Below are 20331 nucleotides of genomic sequence, written 5' to 3'. Positions count from 1 at the left end.
ACCAAAAAAGTCTATCGAAAGGCAGAAAACCCTATTATAAGGTATAAACTTAGCGTGGAAAATCACAGCATGTGAAAATGAGAACAATCCTTATTGCAACATGCAATTAAGGGATCATGACTCAGAAAAAAGAACCCCCAAAGGGGAGACCTCCTAATGAAGCTTTTGTTAGGTTATTAGGTCTTCAAGATCTGAGGTGTTGATAGGAAGAAGAGAAAAAAGGAGAGGAGAGAAGATTTAAGGCTTCAAGACTCGAAGACCCCAAGGAGAGGTCAATGGGTCCTCTAAGAAGCTTTGATACCAAGAAGAATTGTGAAGAGTAATTGTCAAGTTTCATAATGAGAGCTGGACAGATATTTATAGTAAGTAATGTGTGAATGGACATAATTGCCGTTACATATAAATAAATAGAAAACTCTTAATAAAATACATTATTTTCAATAGAATATAACTAAAAAGAATTAAGGGTGGTTATGTGATATTAAGAATCCGAGTAGATCCTAGACCTGGATCCAAGTACTATCTGGATTTGAATTGAATCCAATATATTTGAATCCATATGCGACCTAATTTAAAATTGGATCCTCAGTTGAAGACTGTGTTGATGATAAATACATTGACTGGGTGGGTTTTTGGATCTGACCAGCTCCATTGCCTCTCCTACTTTTCTAGTACATTTTGGCTCATCCTTTCACATATTCATATTTTATGCCACTCATTCTGGTACCATCTAACCGATTTAAATTTGGCGAGTATTAATTTAGTACAATGTAACATTTATTTCTTTTTAAGAATATGTTATCTTCTAAAATATCTATCCTTGCATAAATAAGCCAAATTTCATGTAATAGTGGACAAAAAATGTTATCCTTTTCATTGTTGGTCGTCTGAAGGGTTCTTCTTATGCATGAAGGTGTACGGTGCATTCAGATTGGCTGTAAAAATGTTACTCATGTGGAACTCCGAAATTCAGATTGATGGTGGAGGAAACACTAATGTTGCCACATCTGTTCTTGAAGTTAGAAATCTAATTGTTCTCAGGGTATGGTGACTTCAACCTTACCCATATGTCTAATGTAAACTTCCTTATTCTGTTTCATCTCTAAGCTTAGGCTGTGATCATCTTCTTTTCTTTGACAGGAAAATTCCATCATTAGTTCCAATGCAAACTTGGGTCTCTATGGTCAAGGGCTTTTGCAGTTGACCGGTCAGGGTGATGCAATCAAAGGCCAGCGACTTTCCCTGTCACTATTTTATAACATAAGTGTAAGAAGTTTGTAAATAGGTCTCGCTAATTTTTCTTTTGTTAGATCAGTATATCATGCGTTTCCCTAAAACTTTTTTTAATTATTATTGGAGAACTTCCTTTAAACAGTCCAACACTGCATCTTGTTTTGAAATGGTAACACTGATTAATAACTACGAGGTTTACAGAAAGATGCTCTTAAGCTTGTAATAATTTCAACCTTGAAAAGCCTTGATCTTTACATTTGAGACTAAGACTAGAGGTATTTATTTATAGGAAATGAGTCAAATTCCAGATATCTTTACTGTACATCAACTTTAATGCTTTAAAAGTTAAAATGCATTAGTCAATGGAGGAAATGGGTGATGGAATGGTACTTTGGTGCCATCCTTCTCAATCCAAGTATGTGGGTCCACAAAGGGCTTTTTAGAGACTTGATCACATGAAGGCATACATGCACTCATGACAAAAAAAAAAAAACGATCCTATTCATAAAGGATTTAAACACCAACAAAGTCATAAGCTTCAATCAGATCAAGAACATCTGATTTTCCATAATTAAGAGCAAACATGGAAGAAAAGATGAAAAAAAGAGAGAGGAAAAATCAAACCTTATTTCACGATGTGCTCCGATACCATGCAGAATAAGAGTTTGAGGAGAGAAAAGAAGAATGGGGAAAACATGGGAGGAGTCAAAGTGACTCCAACCCTAACCATCGGCCCCATATATATATATTAACTCTAACATAAAATGAAATTAAACATATACCCCTACTACTAATAACTTATTACTCCTAACAATTATTAATTATTATTATTATTATTATATCATTGTTATCCTTATTATTTTCTCTTTTTTCACTCTTTATTTCCTTCCTTTTTCAATAGGTTGGTCTCCTCACTCTGCTTGGCTGTATATATTTTTTTTAATAGAATCTTATACCCTTTAAAACATCTCTTTTTTTATGTTGAATAGGTTGGGCCAGGTTCCTTACTTCAGGCTCCAATAGATGAGGATATTGGTAGAAATATGTAAGTAAGCAATTCCATTCCTATTTTGTGAGTGCAGATTTGTTTCAGTTATGTAATGTTAAGAATTGGAGTTAGGGTCTCATTAGAACAAAAATCAAGTAATATTTTGATTAAAAAGGGACAGAACCAAGAAAGGAGAACGTGTGCAGTGTCATACATGACTCCTCTGTATTTAATATTGGACACTCTTCAATTAATTAAAACTATGCCACTTATAAATTATTAACTTGAATTCCTAGACTAATCTTAATATAAACTAAATTGATTTAACATAAATAAATCTGATCTAAACATGATTCTAACATTTCCTCTCAAAGTGGAGTGAGATCATGGATACCATCAATGCCGGACTAGAAGACGAACCAATCCAACTGATTACATCCCACTTGGTGAAACATAGCCATTAATTCACATATCCAATATCGGAGAAGAAATTTTGTTACAGGCAACTTTGTCCCAAATACAATGACAATCTACTTTGATATATTTTATTCTTTGATTGCACTAGTTTACTAGCAATGTGTGAGGCAGCTGGATTATTGTGATATAACTTCATAGGCTCATCTACCTTGAACCCCATATCTCTCACACAAGTACACTTTTTTTTTTTTTTTCTTATCAATCAAAGCGATTTCTTCAAGTTTGGTCTTCTTTTTCGTGTCTACACGCCCAAGTTCTCCCAGATCTAAAGCTTAATCTTATATGTAAGACATTTGCGCTTCCTGTGAAACAGATAACCAGGGGAAGAGGGGGATAATGAAAATAACGGCTCACCTTCATTATCAAAGAAAGGAAACTCTTAAAAAAGGTGACATTAGCTAAGACAAATTTCTTTTGTTATGTGGGATTATAAACACTCTCGTTCGGTGCATGAATACCCAAGAATGACATGTCATATACCGGGGATCAAGTTTATCACCACAAGGAGTAAGTAGGTGGGTGAAATAGACACAACTAAACACGGGTGGAGGAGATGAAAATGTTTGGGTGTCAGAAAATAGGACCAACAAAGGAACTACTTCATCCAAGAAAGACAATGGCATTCTGTTAACTAAAAAAAAAAAAAAAAAAGAATTGCATCGCCCTCAAACCGCTTAGGAACAGGCATTTGAAGCAATATGGTACTAGTGGCCTCAAAGTAGATATATATTCTCTTTCTCTCGGCAATATGATTTTGTTGATGGGCACAAAAATTTTAAATTTGATGTAAGTTGCCATGTGTGTTTTTTTTTTTATAAGTAAAAATTTATTGATAAGAGGACAAGAAGTCCTCAAAGAGGAAAACAAACAATGATCACTCCCTAATTACACTTTCCTATCTACACAAAAAGTCTTCAAAAAACAAGCCCCTAAACTCCTTAGACTGCTTAGACCAAAAGAATATCAAACCAAGAATATTGAAAATAAGCTCTTGCATGGAACTCTCCTTCCCATCTCAAACGTACACATATTCCTCTCTTTTCAAAAACCCCAAAAAATTTCAGAAGGGGTTAACTTCCATAGAATCTTCAACCTGCTAGACAAAGAAGAGGACTTTTAACTAAAAAGGAAGGAAATGATTGAACAACGGTGACACCAAGGGACCTTGAACAATGAAAGGAAAAATGACCAAACATCGAAAGCCACCTCAGAGTGCATAAGAATATGAACTACAGACTCACCACTCATTTTGCACAAACAACATAAATCAATCAAGATGAGACCCTTGCGCATAAGAAGATTGACTATTGGAAGCTTATTCAAAGCCGCCAACCACATGAAAAAGGACACTTTTGTAGGTACCTTAGAGGTCCAAATGAAGAAGGAAATCAAACCTCTTGGTTACCTTCAAGAAGCGAATAGAAAGACTTAACAGAGAAGTGACCATTGCCATTCCCTTTCCAAATCCGATGATTTGCCCTATCAAGCGAAGGACCCGTGGAGGCTAGTAAAGAAGCAATAGTGATAGCGTCCTTAATCTACCACTCATTCAATCTTCTTTTAAGACCAAGGTCCCAAGACTCATCCCTCTCATTAAGAACCAAAAAGGTAGGACATGCATTCTTTTCCTCAATGATAGCGAGTACAACGTGAGAAACAAAAACTGAAGAGGGGTGTCGCTACACTATTGATCCTCCCAAAAATGAATATGATCACCTCTTCGAACTTCATACCTTATATGCTCCCTCTTGGAAGCTCCCAAAGTAGAAATACCTCTCCAAACACGACAACCAAACGGTAGTATTCTTGGCCGACTCTCCCAACCAAGCGGATCCTCCCCAAACTTTGCGGCAACTATCTTCCTCCAGAGTTCCTCTTTTTCAATACCAAAATGCCAAAAACACTTTCCCAACAATGCTCTATTGACGAACTTGAATCTTTTAATCCCAAGGCCACCCAGTTTTCTAAGTCGATACACCAACTTCCAATTCACCAAATGGAACTTGTGATTGTCACTTTTGTCATTCTATAAAAAGTCTCAACATCTTTTCCAATAGAGATTCAATCCTACTTGGTATAGTGAATTGCTATAAAAAGTGCATCGGAATACTTGACAAAGTGCTCCTAATCAACGTCAACTCCCCCCTCCTCCCCCACTAGAAAGATACTTAGCTTTTCACGAGCTTAGCCTTTTCCTGACCCTTTCCACTATTGTCTCCCAAGCTGAAGAAGATTTATAAACTGCTCCCAAGGGGTGCCCCAAGAAAGAGCTAGACAAAAAAGTTGACTTGACACCCTAGAAAATTTGACCAAGTCTCAATATCAAGGACCTCTCCAATTGCATAGATCTTGCCCTCAAATTAATTGGAAGACTAGACACAACCTCGAACGACACGAAAGGACCCTAAAAAGCACATCTGATTGGGAAATGGCATCCAAAAAGACTAGTGTATCATCTATGAATTGAATATGAGTTACTTTAGGCCCCAACTGAGAAACGTTGAACCCAGACAAAGCACCCACTGAGGTGGCTCGTGAAAACATCCTACCCAAGGCTTCTACCACAATATTGAAAAGAAAAGGGGTCACCTTGTCTTAAACCTCTCAAACTTCTAAAAAAGTCGGCTTGACTTTTATTATCCAAAATTGAAAAGGAAGCCGAAGACACACATTGGCTCATCCAATTGATCCATTTCCCACCAAACCCCATCCGATGCAAAAGATACCAAAGAAAGTTCCAATTAATATGATCATACGCCTTTTCAATATCCACTTTGCAAACTAACCCCCCTTTCTCCGATGTTTTTCTTAGAATCAATGCACTAATTTGCAACCAAAACACCATCTAGAATTTGTTCCCTTTAATGAAGGCCCTTTGCTCCTTGGGGATCACCACTTTTAACCTCAAAACAAGGATCTTTGCCAAAATCTTATACGCTGAAGTCGCCAAACTAATTGGCCTGAAATGCCTCATTTCTTCAGCCCCATCTTTCTTTGGAATTAATGTTATGAACATGGTATTAGACCTGTGATCCCAAAAAAAAAAAAAAAAAAAAATTCCTCATAGAAGTCCCTAATTGCCAACATCAAGTCCACCTTAATCACCTCCCAACACAACTTATAGAAACCCATTGTAAATCCATCGGGGCTGGGCGCCTTATCACTACATATGCTATCAATAGCTTGAAACACCTCATCTTTGTTGAATGGTCTTTCCAACCACTCCTTATCGTTGACTGAGATTGAATCAAAACCTAGATCATTCTAAAGGGGTCTTTCTTCAACATCCTCCTTGTATAGGTTTAGAATGATCTAGGTTTTGATTCAATCTCAGTCAATGATAGGGAGTGGTTGGAAAGACCATTCAACAAAGATGAGGTGTTTCAAGCTATTGATAGCATGTATAGGTTTTGATTGATAAAATTCCACGATAGAGTCCCTTACGTTCTCTTCATCCTCAAGCAACTGTTCTCAACCACTATCCTCTCATTGAAATTCCTCCTATTATTAAAGTTGACAACATGATGAAAGAATTTTGTGTTATAATCCCCTTCCTTTAACCACCTCTGTTTAGACTTTTGTTTCCAATTGGTTTCTTATCACAAAGCCACTTTTTGAAACTCAGTTTTTAGATTAAAGCGACTTACTCTTTTCCTTTCATCCATCACTCCCACCTCCCCTTCTCTATCCAAAACAACGATTTCTTCCAACAAAGCTTTCTTCCTAAGTTTTATTCACCAAAACACTCTAAGTTCCAATAAGATAGGGGAATGATTTAAAACATTCCTAGGGATTGCCGATTGAATGATTGAACTAAAAAGATCCTCCCAACTAGTACTCACAAGAAACCTATCCAATCAAGATAAAGTTGGGATATCCTGATTGTTAGACCACATATAACGAGCACCCCCCATAGGTAAGTCTACCAACTCATTCTTGTTCACAAACTCATCAAGTTTTCTCATACTTATGGCGCAGCTACAACCTCCTTTCTTTTCACTAGCAAACCGAATGGCATTGAAAATGACGTCCTACACAAACATCTGTCCCAAAAGGTAGCCAAATCATTTAACTCCTCCTAAAATTGATCACATTCCCAAACTTTTGTTGGACCATAAACCCCAGTTAAAACCCACATCTCCCGAGACCCAACACAATTACACAAGATAGAGATTGAAAAATCCCCAATCAAATGCTTCCTTGCAACCACATATCTGGTATCCCACAAGACAATAGTCCTTCCAACAGAGCCAATTGCCGGAAGAGTGGACCACCTCATGACATCCCCTCCCCACACATCTGCAATGATAAAATCTCGAGGAAACTCCAACTTTGACTCTTGGAAAATCACAATATGAGGATTTTGAAACCTAACAATTTGCTACACTGAAGCCCTTTTTGCGATGATTACCCAACCCCTAACATTCCACTCAAAAAAAATTTAACTATCTTGAAAATTGATTTTTTTTAACTCTTCTCCTACTCCCTCCAAATTTCAAAGGGAACTCGTTCACATATTTTTCCAAGTTTTCCACCTCCTTAGAGGGTCTTTCTTTGCATCTTTTCAGCTTCAAATTTTTTTCAACCTTCCTTACTTCTAACTGTGTTTGATTAAAATTAGTTAAACCTCTATGGCACTGATTTAGATCTCAAAACACAAGCATTAATACTAAATAAGTTTATATTTCCATTTGAATGTTTTATAAACATATAATACTTCAAACTGGTCCTTCGTAAGATAACCAAGATTTCGGTTGTCACGCCCCCAAATCTGAATATTCAATATCATCTAGATTTGGACACAAATTTCGAGGGATGGCATTGAGAATATATCTCAAGCATAGAATATCATAATAACTACAAAATTTATGCAATTGAAAATAAAAGAGCAACTAGTTAAATGTTTCCCAATAATAAGAAATAACCCAAAATCTAAACACTGTAACGAATCAAGAGAATTTGTTCGATATCCTTACTACCTATCGCTTTAAAGCAAAACAAGCAGATATAACTATTGAAATAAACAAATCTACTAAGCTACTTCGCCACCTCCATCGTCTCCACATACTACACATGAAAATATGTAGAACACAAGGGTGAGCCAATAGCTCGCAAGCTACTAACTACTCAACCTGCACCAATGATGCAAAGCATGGCTGTACAAAGTCACTGCACAAATTATCAATAAATGAATAACTTATGTGGTTACATTAGTTAAGTTTAATTTATCATCATTTATCTAAAACATCTTATGTGTAACTCGGCCACATTAGTAGATAAACAAGATCATAGACCCGTAGAATGCTAATCTTCTATAACAACCAAATGACTGGCGTTCTCTATTTAGAACCAATAGCCATCAATCCACGGGAAGACACATCTTCCACTTGGCTATTTATTTGATGGCACACCCAAACTATACAAAGACTACGCCGACAACAGATGATCAAATCTGGTGATCGGTTCTAAGAACTATACCTAGATTCAAACAATGATCATTTAGATCCAACTATAACAAGCAAGTATGAACTTATTCATATTGATGGCACTGTACGAAATGTAACCACGTTAGTTTGAACATCGCATGAAATGTAATTCGAACTGACATTGTCCATCCAACAACCAAAGAAGGGTAAGAGTATACTAACTCTAATGTATCCTCTAATGACAACACATTATCACTAGACCAATCTGGTTTGACTAACCCAATCCCACTGGAACAATACCCAATGATTCACAATTATTGTTAAGACTTGACGAACTAAGTTAATCATTAACATAGTTAACTTTACAGTTACTCGGTCCACCAAGTTAACTCTACCTGAATCCTTAATCTAATCATTCCATTATTCGGGTTTCATGAACCATTAAATTCCTTGCGTTTTATGTGTTTCACATAAAAGAGTTACACAATAAGATTTAACATGAAATAATACTTGAAACCATATACTTAACATGATTCATAATCATCAGAATAAATAGCAATAATGTCAAAAAATCATTATTTAAAGTTCTACAACATAATCCCAATTAGTAAAATAAAATAAGGATTTATGATCATGCACATGCAAAACAGCCTCTTGATTGATTGGTAGTTATACATGCAAAACAATCCCTTAATCAATCGGAACCTAATATACAAAACAACTCTTATTCAATTGGGATCTAATGTGCAAAACATCCCCTAATCGATTGGATTCCAATATGTTTTATACAAGCAATAGGACGAATCCAACCCGATAATATACAAGGAATCAAAGGAAAATATGAAGAGAGATTTCACTTGCCTCTTTCAATACGAAAGTAAGATATGTAAGAGAGAAGATGATTGGAAGGTATACTTTTCTTCCTCCAAGTTCCAAAACCTCTTCCAAAGCTTTCTAATAGCAAACCCTAGCTCTAGGGTGAGCTTTAATCCAAAGCCCTAATGCTCCAAAACACAAAAGAAAGAAAAAGAAGAGAAAAAAATAGTAAATTCTGTAACTCTCTTTGAAAGCCTCCTAAGAAGGCTTTTGTGAAGAGTTTTTAATGTAGGAAATATCTAAAATGCCCCTAGACTCATATATACACATAAAAACTAATCTTTGGAGACTTGAACCTTTGTCTAGAGTGTGTTTTCCACTCTTTTAACCACTAAAGCACATTAATGTTGATGCTAAGCTTAGCAAATCTAAATATATAAAGCTAAAGAAATAAAAATTAATTAATATTAAAATAAGATACTGATAATAAAAAATTATGGGACTTTACACCGGTAATATCATTTTAAAAAATAACGACCTAAATCATAACGTAACCTGAACAATAAAAATGGGCACAAGCTATGGCTATTTCATGAGGTGGAAACAATATTCTATGATTAATGAATTGACCCACTTCACATTCCAATCAAAATAGAAAAGACAAAAATGGAGCCAAGTGCTACAACCATGTAAGGAATAGATGACTAATAGGATAATACCACTAGTCAAGAGGTGAATCTTAATGTAATTCAGGCCCCCCTTGCATCATAGTCCAGGTAGTAGAGTCTAATCGATTCACATCATATATTTTTGGATCGGCAAGTCTGTTTTTAATGAGATTAGTAACACGGTGTTGGTGGGATATGAACCCAGGTCTTGGTATCATCACCAAAGACATTACCAACTAAGCCAACTAACACCTACAAATCTTGAAACATGTTGTGAGAGGGAGAAAAGGTTCTAGAATAATTAAAATAGCTTTTATAAAACTTTACTTTCAGAAACAAGTAACTCCAAGGAAAATTAGGAATATACAACGTAAAAGACGATAGTAAGGATGGACTAAGGTTTGCAATGCCTTGTCCATGCCATTCTAGATATAATATCATCTCTAAAATTGATAAAAACATGATAACAAGACTCACGAGTGAAGAAAACACACCTGAGTTACCATTTATATGATCAAATGCCCTAGAAGTGATGATCCACGGACCATGACAATGTTTTGTTAAACGCAAGGCAAACCATTAGCTTGGGAGTAGGAAAGAAGAGTCAAGCTAATAGAGGACAGCGACTTTGGATTATCTTAGGTATAATCGTTGTGTGAAAGCACATGATAAATGTGATCACCATTCTCCAGATATACTTTTTCATTGTTTAGAAGTTATTGGCCCAGTTGACCGAATATTCTGACTATCATCATCAATATAAGCATGATTAGATTAGCAAGACTTCCCTTGAGGATCCCAACAATTCTATATGGTAATGATAGAAAGGTGGAATAAGGAAAGGAAGACAAAACCCGAACTTAGATATTGATACCATGTAAAAATTAGAAAAGTTAAGGTTTTGTATACCATAGATCAAGTAAGACTGGTTGAAGAAGAAATTAGAAAGAGGAATGCAACAACCAAGAAAGCAGAATGTGCATAATGTGTCAAACATGCGCCTTTCTCTTTATTATTAGTCACTCTTTAATTAACTACAACTATTCCACTCATTAGTTGCTAAATTTGGGGTGGGACTGTGTTTTTTGTTGTTTTCTTCCAGTTATTTACTTCTTTGTTCTCTTTGTTTTTTCCTCTCGAGGACTTCTTTCCCTCTTTTCAATAAAATTCCAGTTATAAAGAAAAATAAACTACAACTATGCCACTCATTGTTGCTAAATTCGGAATACCAAAACTACATGTACTTAATGCTATATGGTTTCTAGTCATGAATACTTCTGAACTAAATAGGATTCTAACTTTAATTATTGTGCTTCGTTTACCTCAGGGCAACCAAATCCCATTGTGAGAGTCAAACATGCCTGATGGATTTGATAATTCCTCCAGAAGATTGCCATGTGAATAATACATTGTCCTTTTCACTTCAAGTAAGAAATTGTCACATTTTTTAACTTCTTAACCATACTAGATTACCTTACATCTGAATATTTTCATATTATCTGTTACTAAAATAATATTATGTTGTATTTTTATATCTTTGTCAATGTCTGGATAACTCAATATGCTTGTCTTCATCTTTCTATCTTAGTACTTACGGAGGATGGGATCTTGTTCAAACCCTAAACGAGAAGAGGGAAAAAAAAAGAAAAAAAAGAAATTGTATTGTTTAAGAGAAGTCTTTCTTCACAGGTCATAATGCAATTTTATTGCTAGATTTGTATGAACAGTAGAACACAATGCTCTAGACGTTAATCGAATTCACTCATATACTAGAATGGAAAAAGACCCAGAAAAAGTACATACCACGGCCAAATCTCCCAATCAGAACTTGAATTTGCTTCAAATCAGCTTTCTTGGGCAACATGTTCACCCTTGTGATGGATGCTTTATGTTGTGATTGGATATGATTAGGGATAAATTCTCTTTCGTTCAAGCCTTCTTTGGAAGGGTGTTCTTATCGAGGAATGCCAAGATGCATCTCCATTTCTAAACAGCATATGCTTTGGATTAATGTATGTAGCTGTGGACGATGTATATAATTTCGATAGTGCTGGTTCATATTATGTTTATGATTTTTTCTTGAAGCACGGCCTTTTTATGTTTATGGATGATCAACCTTGTACTCTTTCTTTTGGTTTGGATATTTGAAAATTTTATTAAATGGAGAACGTGATGACCTCCAAGGAGAGAGAACAAAGGAGGACTAACTACTACCTTTACAAACTAGGTCCACCTAAAAAGAATATCCTTGAAGAAGACACCTCTAAACTCTGAACAGGTTACAATGGTAGAACACAACCCAAAATACTAACCATGATCTCCTGCAGAGACTGTTTCTTCTCTTTAAGGATCCCTCCATTCCTCGCCTTCCATAGGTTCCAGCAAATTGCAAAAGGCGTAAGTCTACATGGAATCCTCTCCCTAGCAGCCATGGCCATGGACCTCCAGCCTTGGAATAATTGAAGCATCGAGCTAGGAAAACACCAAGAGATTTGGGAAATAGAGAGAAAATGTGCCCAAACCTTACAGGCAAAATCACAGTCAATAAGAAGATGATCCATAGTTTCCCCACTGGATTTATACATGAAACAAAATTCAGTAGAGGTATTGCCCATGACTTGAATGTGATATGAGGTTAATAGTTTGTCCAAAGCTACAGTCCAAATGAAAATGCCACTTTGGATAATAGAAGCAAGGAAACTAGGGTCACTACACATCCTAAAGGAAAAATAAAGGGATTTGATAGAAAACTTATTATCCCGACTGCATGCCCAAATCCTAAGATTTACCTTGGAAGCATCCTACAAAGAGGTGTCACTGTACCATTGGTTCTCCTAGAACCATACACGGTTCCTTCTTCCCACCTTGAAGTGAATGTGCTTGCAGAACACCAAAGACCTTTTATAAATGCCCCTCCAAACACTTCAAACTTGGAACAAACTAACCAGTTGACTCTCCCATTCCTTGGGGCTCTCACCACACTTGGCATGAATTACTTTCCTCACCAGACACTCATGCACGACCCCCAATCTCAACTACTTACCCAACAAAGCTGAGTTCACCAACTTGAATCTCCTAGAGCCTAGATAGAATTTGTGGTTTTCAGCCTTATCATTCCAAAGAAAGTCACGCACTGGTTTCTCCCATTGCAGTTTTGTCCTTTTAAAGATTAAAAAAAAAAAGGGAAAAAAAAGGAGTAGATCGGAGTGCTAGTCAACATGCTTTTCCTTACCGCTCAACGAAATGCCTAATAACTTTATGAATCTTCCTGCACTGTTAGATACCCTCCCAGCTACTCTAACCTGCCCGTGGATAACTTTCTTACTCACATTATCTCTTGGGGCACACTGGTAGCTTCATGAAGAACATTTAAAGGTCACCAGGCTTATCTGATGAGTAGGTCTATCAATCCTACCCACTTTGACCTCTTCTCAACAGTCACCACTCCAGGCACACTGGGAGCTTCTGAAATTTAAAATAAGGATGTAGATAAAGCTCGTACAACCTTGGTAAGTTTATGCCACATCAGAAATCAATGAAGCAATCTCCAATTTAGCAGAGAAAAAGTAATCCACTATCTTTTCAAAACCAGTTCTCTAAATCTCAATGTATTCACAATTCTTTCTAGTGTGCAGTTGTTAGAGAAAACCAATAAGCAATTGGATTGGAGATATGCCTTCTGCTAGCTTCTAATGGCATCATGGTTAAACTAAAATAATCCAAATATCGCAAACCATCCATCCATAGTTTATTTTGCAGGCAAGTAGAAGGAGGGAAATAGATTTTATTTCCTGCTGAAGTGGTGATATAAAAAAAAAGGTCCAAACTCTATCAAATGTTTGAAATATTTCATAGACAAGAATTAGATAATATTTAGATTTGCAAGACAACGGATTTATTGACTCATTCAAAAGATTTTTTTTTTTTTTTTCCATTTCATCTTGTAATGAACGTGACTTCAATCAAATTTATTCGACCTGCATTAACTCTCTATTAGGGTTTAATTTTTGCAGATCTGTCGAGTCGAGGACCTTACTGTTAATGGCCTTGTCAAAGGAAGTATTCTTCACATCCACAGAGCAAGGACTGTCTTTGTTGACTCAGATGGCATGATAAGTGCATCAGAATTAGGTAATCCACGTCTTTTGAAGTTGAGTTCAGTTGTAATGAAATAACTCAGTTTCATATAAGTGAGCCTCTTCTAGTTTATAAAATTTATATTCATTTCTTCTCTTGTTAGTTCAACATCCATGTGGTGAAGTTTCCATCCTATCGATGAGATTTAATTATATCTATATTTTTTAGCTTCATCCTTTTTGGAAACCCTTTTTTAGGTTGCAAAGAAGGTACAGGTAAAGGAAACTATTCAAACGGAGCTGGAGGTGGCGCTGGACATGGGGGAAGAGGGGGCTCAGGTTTTTCCAATGGCATACTAAGTAAAGGTGGTCAAGAATACGGTGATGCCGATCTTCCATGTGAGTTGGGAAGTGGAAGTAATGGCCCAAATGAGTCATATGCAAATGTTGCTGGAGGAGGAATGATAGGTATGGCATTTCCATTTTTCATTTTGCACAAATCTTGTGAAACCGTATATTGCAGTTTGTCCCTTGAGGAAAATTTTGTTAGCTTTTGTCCGAAGTAATTGCATGCAAATGTCATGCATTGTTTCTAAAGGAAAACTGACTTGTTTTTAATACTAGCCATAGTAACAAAGTTCGGATTCAACAATTATTCGGTAAGGGTCCAATTCGGACAAATTTGGAAAATTTCGGAGAGGTTGAAAAAGACTGAAAATGATGGGATTATAAACAGGAAAAATAATTCACAATTGATATATTTATTTGTTTTGAGAGCTGCTATTGGCAACCCAACTTTTACTTATTACACCCCAACTAAAATAAAGAAAATAAGTGATTGGTTGATAATGAGTAAAAGTTGGGTTGCTAATAGAAGCTCTCTCCTTTTTTGTTGCTAAATTTCTATTTATTTATTGGGTTTAGGGTTTTATATAAGTCTAATCATAATTGTAAACAACTACTGAAATTGTTTGATTCGAGTGTTATACCTTTGTAATGAGTTGTAGAACAAAATTCTGAATAACAGAGGAAGGAAAAGAGAAATCGAGGAAAAAGAGCTGAAAAATTAGGGAGAGAAAATATTTGAGTAGGGTATAATCAACCCTCTCACTATTTATATATAATCTTCCCATAATTATAATATTCTCCCCCATACAACTAAATATTATTTTAGACCTACTCTAAATAGCATATTACAAGTCTTAACTATTTCTACACTCCCCCTCAAGTGGGGCATAGATATCGATCATGCCTAACTTGCCAAGAGTTTCATCCAGTTTCTTCTTTGGAACCCCTTTAGTCAACATATTTTACCAGTTGATCCTTTGACTTCACATATGAGAGACACATAACTTTATACTCCACTTTCTCTCTAATAAAGTGTCTATCAATCTCAATATGCTTTGTACGGTCAGGTTGGATTGGATTAAAGGCTATATTTATAGCTGTTTTGTTATCGCAATAGTCTCACATGTTCTGCCCCTTGACACCAAGTTCCCCTAACAAAATTCGAAGCTAAAAAATCTTTGTAGTACCCCGAGTCATGGCTCGATATTTTGCCTCAACACTAGGCAAAGTAACCATAGTTTGTTTCTTGCTTCTCCAAGTAACTAAGTTACCTCCAACAAATGTGCAATACCTGGAGGTAACTCGACGATCATCTCTAGCCCCAACCCAATCTGCATCTGTGAATGCTTCTATTCTGAAATGACCATGATTAGCATACAAAATCCCATTTTCAGGGGCAGCTTTTAGGTACCTAAGAACTCTTTTTACTAGTTCAAGGTGAGGAATTTTTGGGTCATGCATGTACTAACTAATAGCATTAACCACATATGTTATATCTGGTTTGGTCAATTACAAGTACAAGAGACAACCTACCAGTCTCTAAAACTTCCCAACATTTGTTAATAGTTCACCTTCTATGTTAGCAAGCTTCTGATTGGGATCCATTGGAGTATCTGCAGGTCTGGCACCAAGTTTCCCAGTATCACGAAGTACGTCTAAAACATACTTGCGTTAGGAAATAAATATGCCTTTCTTGGATCGAGCTACCTCATTTCCAAGGAAATACTTTAGATCTCCTTGATCCTTAATTTCAAATTTAGAAGCTAAAAACTTCTCCAACCTCTGATCTCTTGAGGGTAGTTTCCTGTCAACACAATATCATCAACATATACAATAAGGACTGTGATGAAATCATTATCTCTTTTCACAAAAATAATGTGATCTGCATAACTCTGAGTGTAACCCACTTGTTTTACTACTTTATTGAACTTGTTAAACCATGCTCGAGGAAACTGTTTCAACTCATAAATTGATTTTTTTAATCTACATACTCTTCTTTTACTTTCTGGAGTTTGAAACCCTGGAAGAGGATGCATGTACACTTCTTCTAGTTCTCCATTTAAGAAATTTTTTTTACATTTAACTGATTTAAAGGCCAAGATAAATTTGCAGCTAAGGATGATAATACCCTAATAGTGTTCTCTTGGCTACTGGGGCAAATGTTTCGGTATAATCAATCCCTTGGGTTTGGGTATACCCTTTAACAACAAGTCTCACTTTGTAACTTTCCATTGTGTCATAAGCTCTGTACTATACAATAAACACCTACTTGTAGCCCACTGGTACTTTTCCTTCTGGCGAATCCACCATCTCCCGTGTATTATTCTCAATAGAGCATCCATTTCTTCTTGGATCGCTTTCTTCCATTCAAGAGTTTTATAAGTTTCTACAATACTATTAGGAATGGGAACAAATGTGTAACTTTTGAGAAGAAGAAATAATTATTCTAGAAAAAAAATAATGAACTAATACATAGATTTATAGCAAAATAGTAGTACTTGTTCTAAACTAATTTTGCTACAAAAAAGGAACAACTAATTACAACAAAAAGGAGGAAACTGCCTAACTAAGATTTAAAATTTGAAATACTAATTTCAAAAGATAAACATCCTAACTACTTCTTAAAATTTCGACACCCCCTCTCAAGTTGGTGCATAGATATCAATCATGCCCAACTTACTAACAAGAAGTTCAAAGTTAGGTTTGAACAATCCTTTGGTAAGGATATCGGCTATTTGTTGCGTTGTTGGAACAAACGGCATACAAATAGCTCCACTGTCAATCTTCTCCTTTATAAAGTGTCTATCAATCTCCACATGTTTTGTACGATCATGTTGCATTGGATTCTGTGCAATGCTGATGGCGACTTTGTTATCGCAGTATAGTTTCATTGGCATGTTCACTGGTAACTTCAACTCTTCTAGTACCCTCTATGGCCATAACATCTCACAAACCCCATGAGCCATAGCAAGAAATTCTACTTCAGCATTGCTTCTTGCAACCACGTTTTGTTTTTTACTCTACGTGACTAAATTACCCCATACATATGTGCAGTATCCTGACGTAGATCTCCTGTCAGTAATTGAACCTGTCCAATCTGCATCAATGTGGTTGTCAATACTTTGCTGTGTAGTCTTCTGAAAGAGTAAGCTTTTACCTGTTGTACCTTTCAAATATCTCAGGATTTGATAAGCTGCTTCAAGATGTTTCTTATAGGGTGAGTGCATAAACTGACTTACTAGACTCACGGAAAATGTAATATCTAGTCGTGTATGTGATAAGTAAATTAGTTTCCCTACCAATTTCTGAAATCGAGATGTATCTCTAAGATCACCTTCTTTGTTATCTCCAAGTTTCTGATTGGGATCAATTGGGGTGTTGCTGGTCTACAAACCACTCATTCCGGTCTCCTTAAGTAGATCAAGAGCATATTTCTGTTGTGAAACAACAATTCTCTTCCTCAGAAAAATTTTAGAAGAGAAAAACCTTACTCATAATAAGAGCTTGGCATATATTTATAATCAATAATAAATGAATAGTCATAAATGCCCTTACAAATAAATAAAAAGAAATAACCTAATATTAGTAAAATTAAAACTAACTATTCTAATATTCCCAATACTCCCCCTCAAGTTGAGGCAAATATATCAACTAGACTCAGCTTGGCAAGGTGAGAGTTAGTAGCAGAAGGTCCCATAGACTTTGTAAGCATATTGGCCAGTTGATCTGAAGAAGAAACAAAAACTGTCTCAAGTGCACCAAATCAAACTTTCTCCCTAAAAAAGTGAACATCAACCTCGATGTGCTTAGTTCTTTCGTGAAGGACTGAGTCAAATGCAAGCATGATAGTAGACTTGTCACAGAAAAGTGAGGAGGAACCAGCAATAGGAAATCCCAACTCTGTCAGCGAAGATCTAAGCCAAAGAAGTTCACATGTGCCAAGAGTCATAGCACGATACTCGGCTTCAGCAGATGAACGAGAAATCACACTCTGTTTCTTACTTTTCCACGAAATAAGGTTACCACCATATAAAGTACAGAAACTAGATGTAGATCTCCTATCTGTAAGAACCGGCATAATTAGCATCAGTGAAATAAGACAAATGTGGCTAAGTAGTAGACGAATAAAATAAACCTAGACCAGGACGAGACTTCAAGTAGCGAAGGATACGGTACATAGCGTCAAGATGAGAGGTACGCGGAGCATGCATAAACTGATTGACTACACTGATTGCAAATGTCAAATCCGGTCTAGTGTTAGTTAGATAAATCAAACGGCTTACGAGTCTTTGGTAAGATGAAGGATCAGATAAAAGCTCCCCACATTCAGCATGAAGACGATGATTCTGATCCATTGGAGAAGAGGCAAGACGACAACCAAGCAAACCAGTGTCCTTGAAGAAGATTCAATGTGTATATGCGTTGAGATAACGAAATACCACGACATGAACGGGCTACCTCTATCCCCAAAAAGTACTTGAGGGGACCTAAGTCCTTAACCTTAAAAACATTACTCAATTGCCTCTTAACCCTGTCAATCCATTGTGTATCATTTCTAGTTACTATAATATCATCCACATAAACCAAGACAATGGTATTACGACCATCTACTCCTCATCGAATAAAGCAAGTATGGTCAGAGTGGCATCTAGAAAAACCCATAGAATGACCTCAGAGAAACGCTGGAACCAAGCTCGCGGAGACTGCTTTAAGACATACAGAGATTTGAGAAGCCGACATACTTTCCTAGGCCCTCAAGGTCTGTGATAGATGGAAGCAAGAAAAAATTGAAAAATCTTGCCAAGATTGATGCTCTGATACCAAGTTGTAGAACAAAACTCTGAATAATAGAGGAGGGGAAAAGATTAATCAAGGAAAAAGAGAGGAAAAATTAGGGAGGAAAAATATCTTATTAGGGTTAATCAACCCCTCTCACTATTTATATATAATTTTCCATAATTATAATATCCTCCCTCATACAACTAAATATTATTTTAGATCTCCTCTAAATAACATATTACAAGTCTTACCAAAAAGTATTCTCTCTTATATTTATCAAAAAAAACATATTACAAGTCTTAACTATTTCTACATAATGTTTGAAGGGTGTGTCTTAATCTTTAATCAGGGCTTGATACATAATTTAAGAAATTGGGGTGTAATATATAAAAGTTGAGGTGTCAATAGCAGCTCTTTTTATAATTATAACTTTCTAATTATTATCGTCCAACGTGGTGTGAAGTGCAGCTGAACAGTAAAGAAGTTAAAAAAAAATATGTTTTTTTACTTTATAAGTCATACCGTGTGACATCACTGACACGTGGGTGTGAATTGTGAGTGCGGCTGAATCAAAATATTCGGCGTTTTTTCCATTAATCACCGATTAAATTGCCGTTTTAAGGTTTTACCCAATTAAACACGGAATAAATCGGTTATCCCCCTATTTTGCGATGTTTTTCGAATTTTCGAGAAAATTCGTCGAACTTTGTGACTATGATACTAGCCAGCATTTTCTTTCTTGTTTGTGATAACTATCTTCATTAGAATTTTCTTTTTAAGTACATTATTTCATTCAAATTATTCTTTTGTTGAACCAAATCAATTCTACTCCTAAGAACTAAAGGTCTTCCTGGTTTACAAATTGTTCCTATCACTGCTTGCCTTTCAACCTCTTCATCCTCAACCAAATTCATTGAAAAAAGATTGGGCATAGGCTTAGCCTCTGGGTCTTACCTGCTTTAAGAGGCGTTTCTAAAAGTAGGGTTAAAATAAAGGGTATTTCAAATATTTAGCTAAATTTGTGATGTGTCTTAGATTAAGAAAATTAGTGGGTGGCATGTGTGAATGCACATGTATTGCAAAAGTTGGGATTTATGCATGATTGAAATTACTTTAAATTTTAAATAAATAATTTAGGTTTTCATATTTTATCATTTAATGTTTGTTAGGGTCTCTTTTATTTAAAATATTAACTAAGGCTATTTTGAAAACAACATAATAAAAGGACTATAATTTTAGAAAATAAAGAACTAACAAGGTTTAGGTTCATGGGATTATAGTTTTATTCATTTTGAAGAAGATGACCTTGATAATAATAAGGTTAAATGTAAATGCGGGGCATTTTTGTTCTTTCTAAATTAATACCCTATTCATTCATTAGTAAAAATGAATTATGTTTAGTTCGGTATCAATAGATCTTTTTATATTGATCTATTCCATCCATATTTAGCTTTAGTTGACTTAAGAAACTGAAAGATCTAAATATTATTTCTATAAGGAGAAAGTTATAATTTTGATGA

General features: G+C 35.7%; 1 protein-coding gene across 1 annotated transcript in view; it reads left to right on the top strand.

Annotated features, from left to right (window-relative positions):
* LOC147391413 (MraZ) overlaps positions 1-20331 on the top strand; it is an 80034-nt gene that overhangs the window by 31512 nt on the left and 28191 nt on the right. Inside the window, exons 6-11 of the mRNA XM_086458225.1 lie at positions 914-1042; positions 1141-1266; positions 2223-2278; positions 10936-11035; positions 13622-13739; positions 13943-14152. Coding sequence (XP_086314351.1) covers positions 914-1042; positions 1141-1266; positions 2223-2278; positions 10936-11035; positions 13622-13739; positions 13943-14152 — 739 coding nt within the window. The remainder of the gene's footprint in view (positions 1-913; positions 1043-1140; positions 1267-2222; positions 2279-10935; positions 11036-13621; positions 13740-13942; positions 14153-20331) is intronic.

This window comes from Akebia trifoliata, chromosome 11 (genome assembly GCF_017979445.1).
Source record: "Akebia trifoliata isolate Shusen 1 chromosome 11, ASM1797944v1, whole genome shotgun sequence".
Lineage (NCBI taxonomy): Eukaryota > Viridiplantae > Streptophyta > Magnoliopsida > Ranunculales > Lardizabalaceae > Akebia > Akebia trifoliata.
The sequence above is the reverse complement of the archived record's forward strand: the minus strand, read 5'-3'. Positions and strand labels throughout refer to the sequence as shown.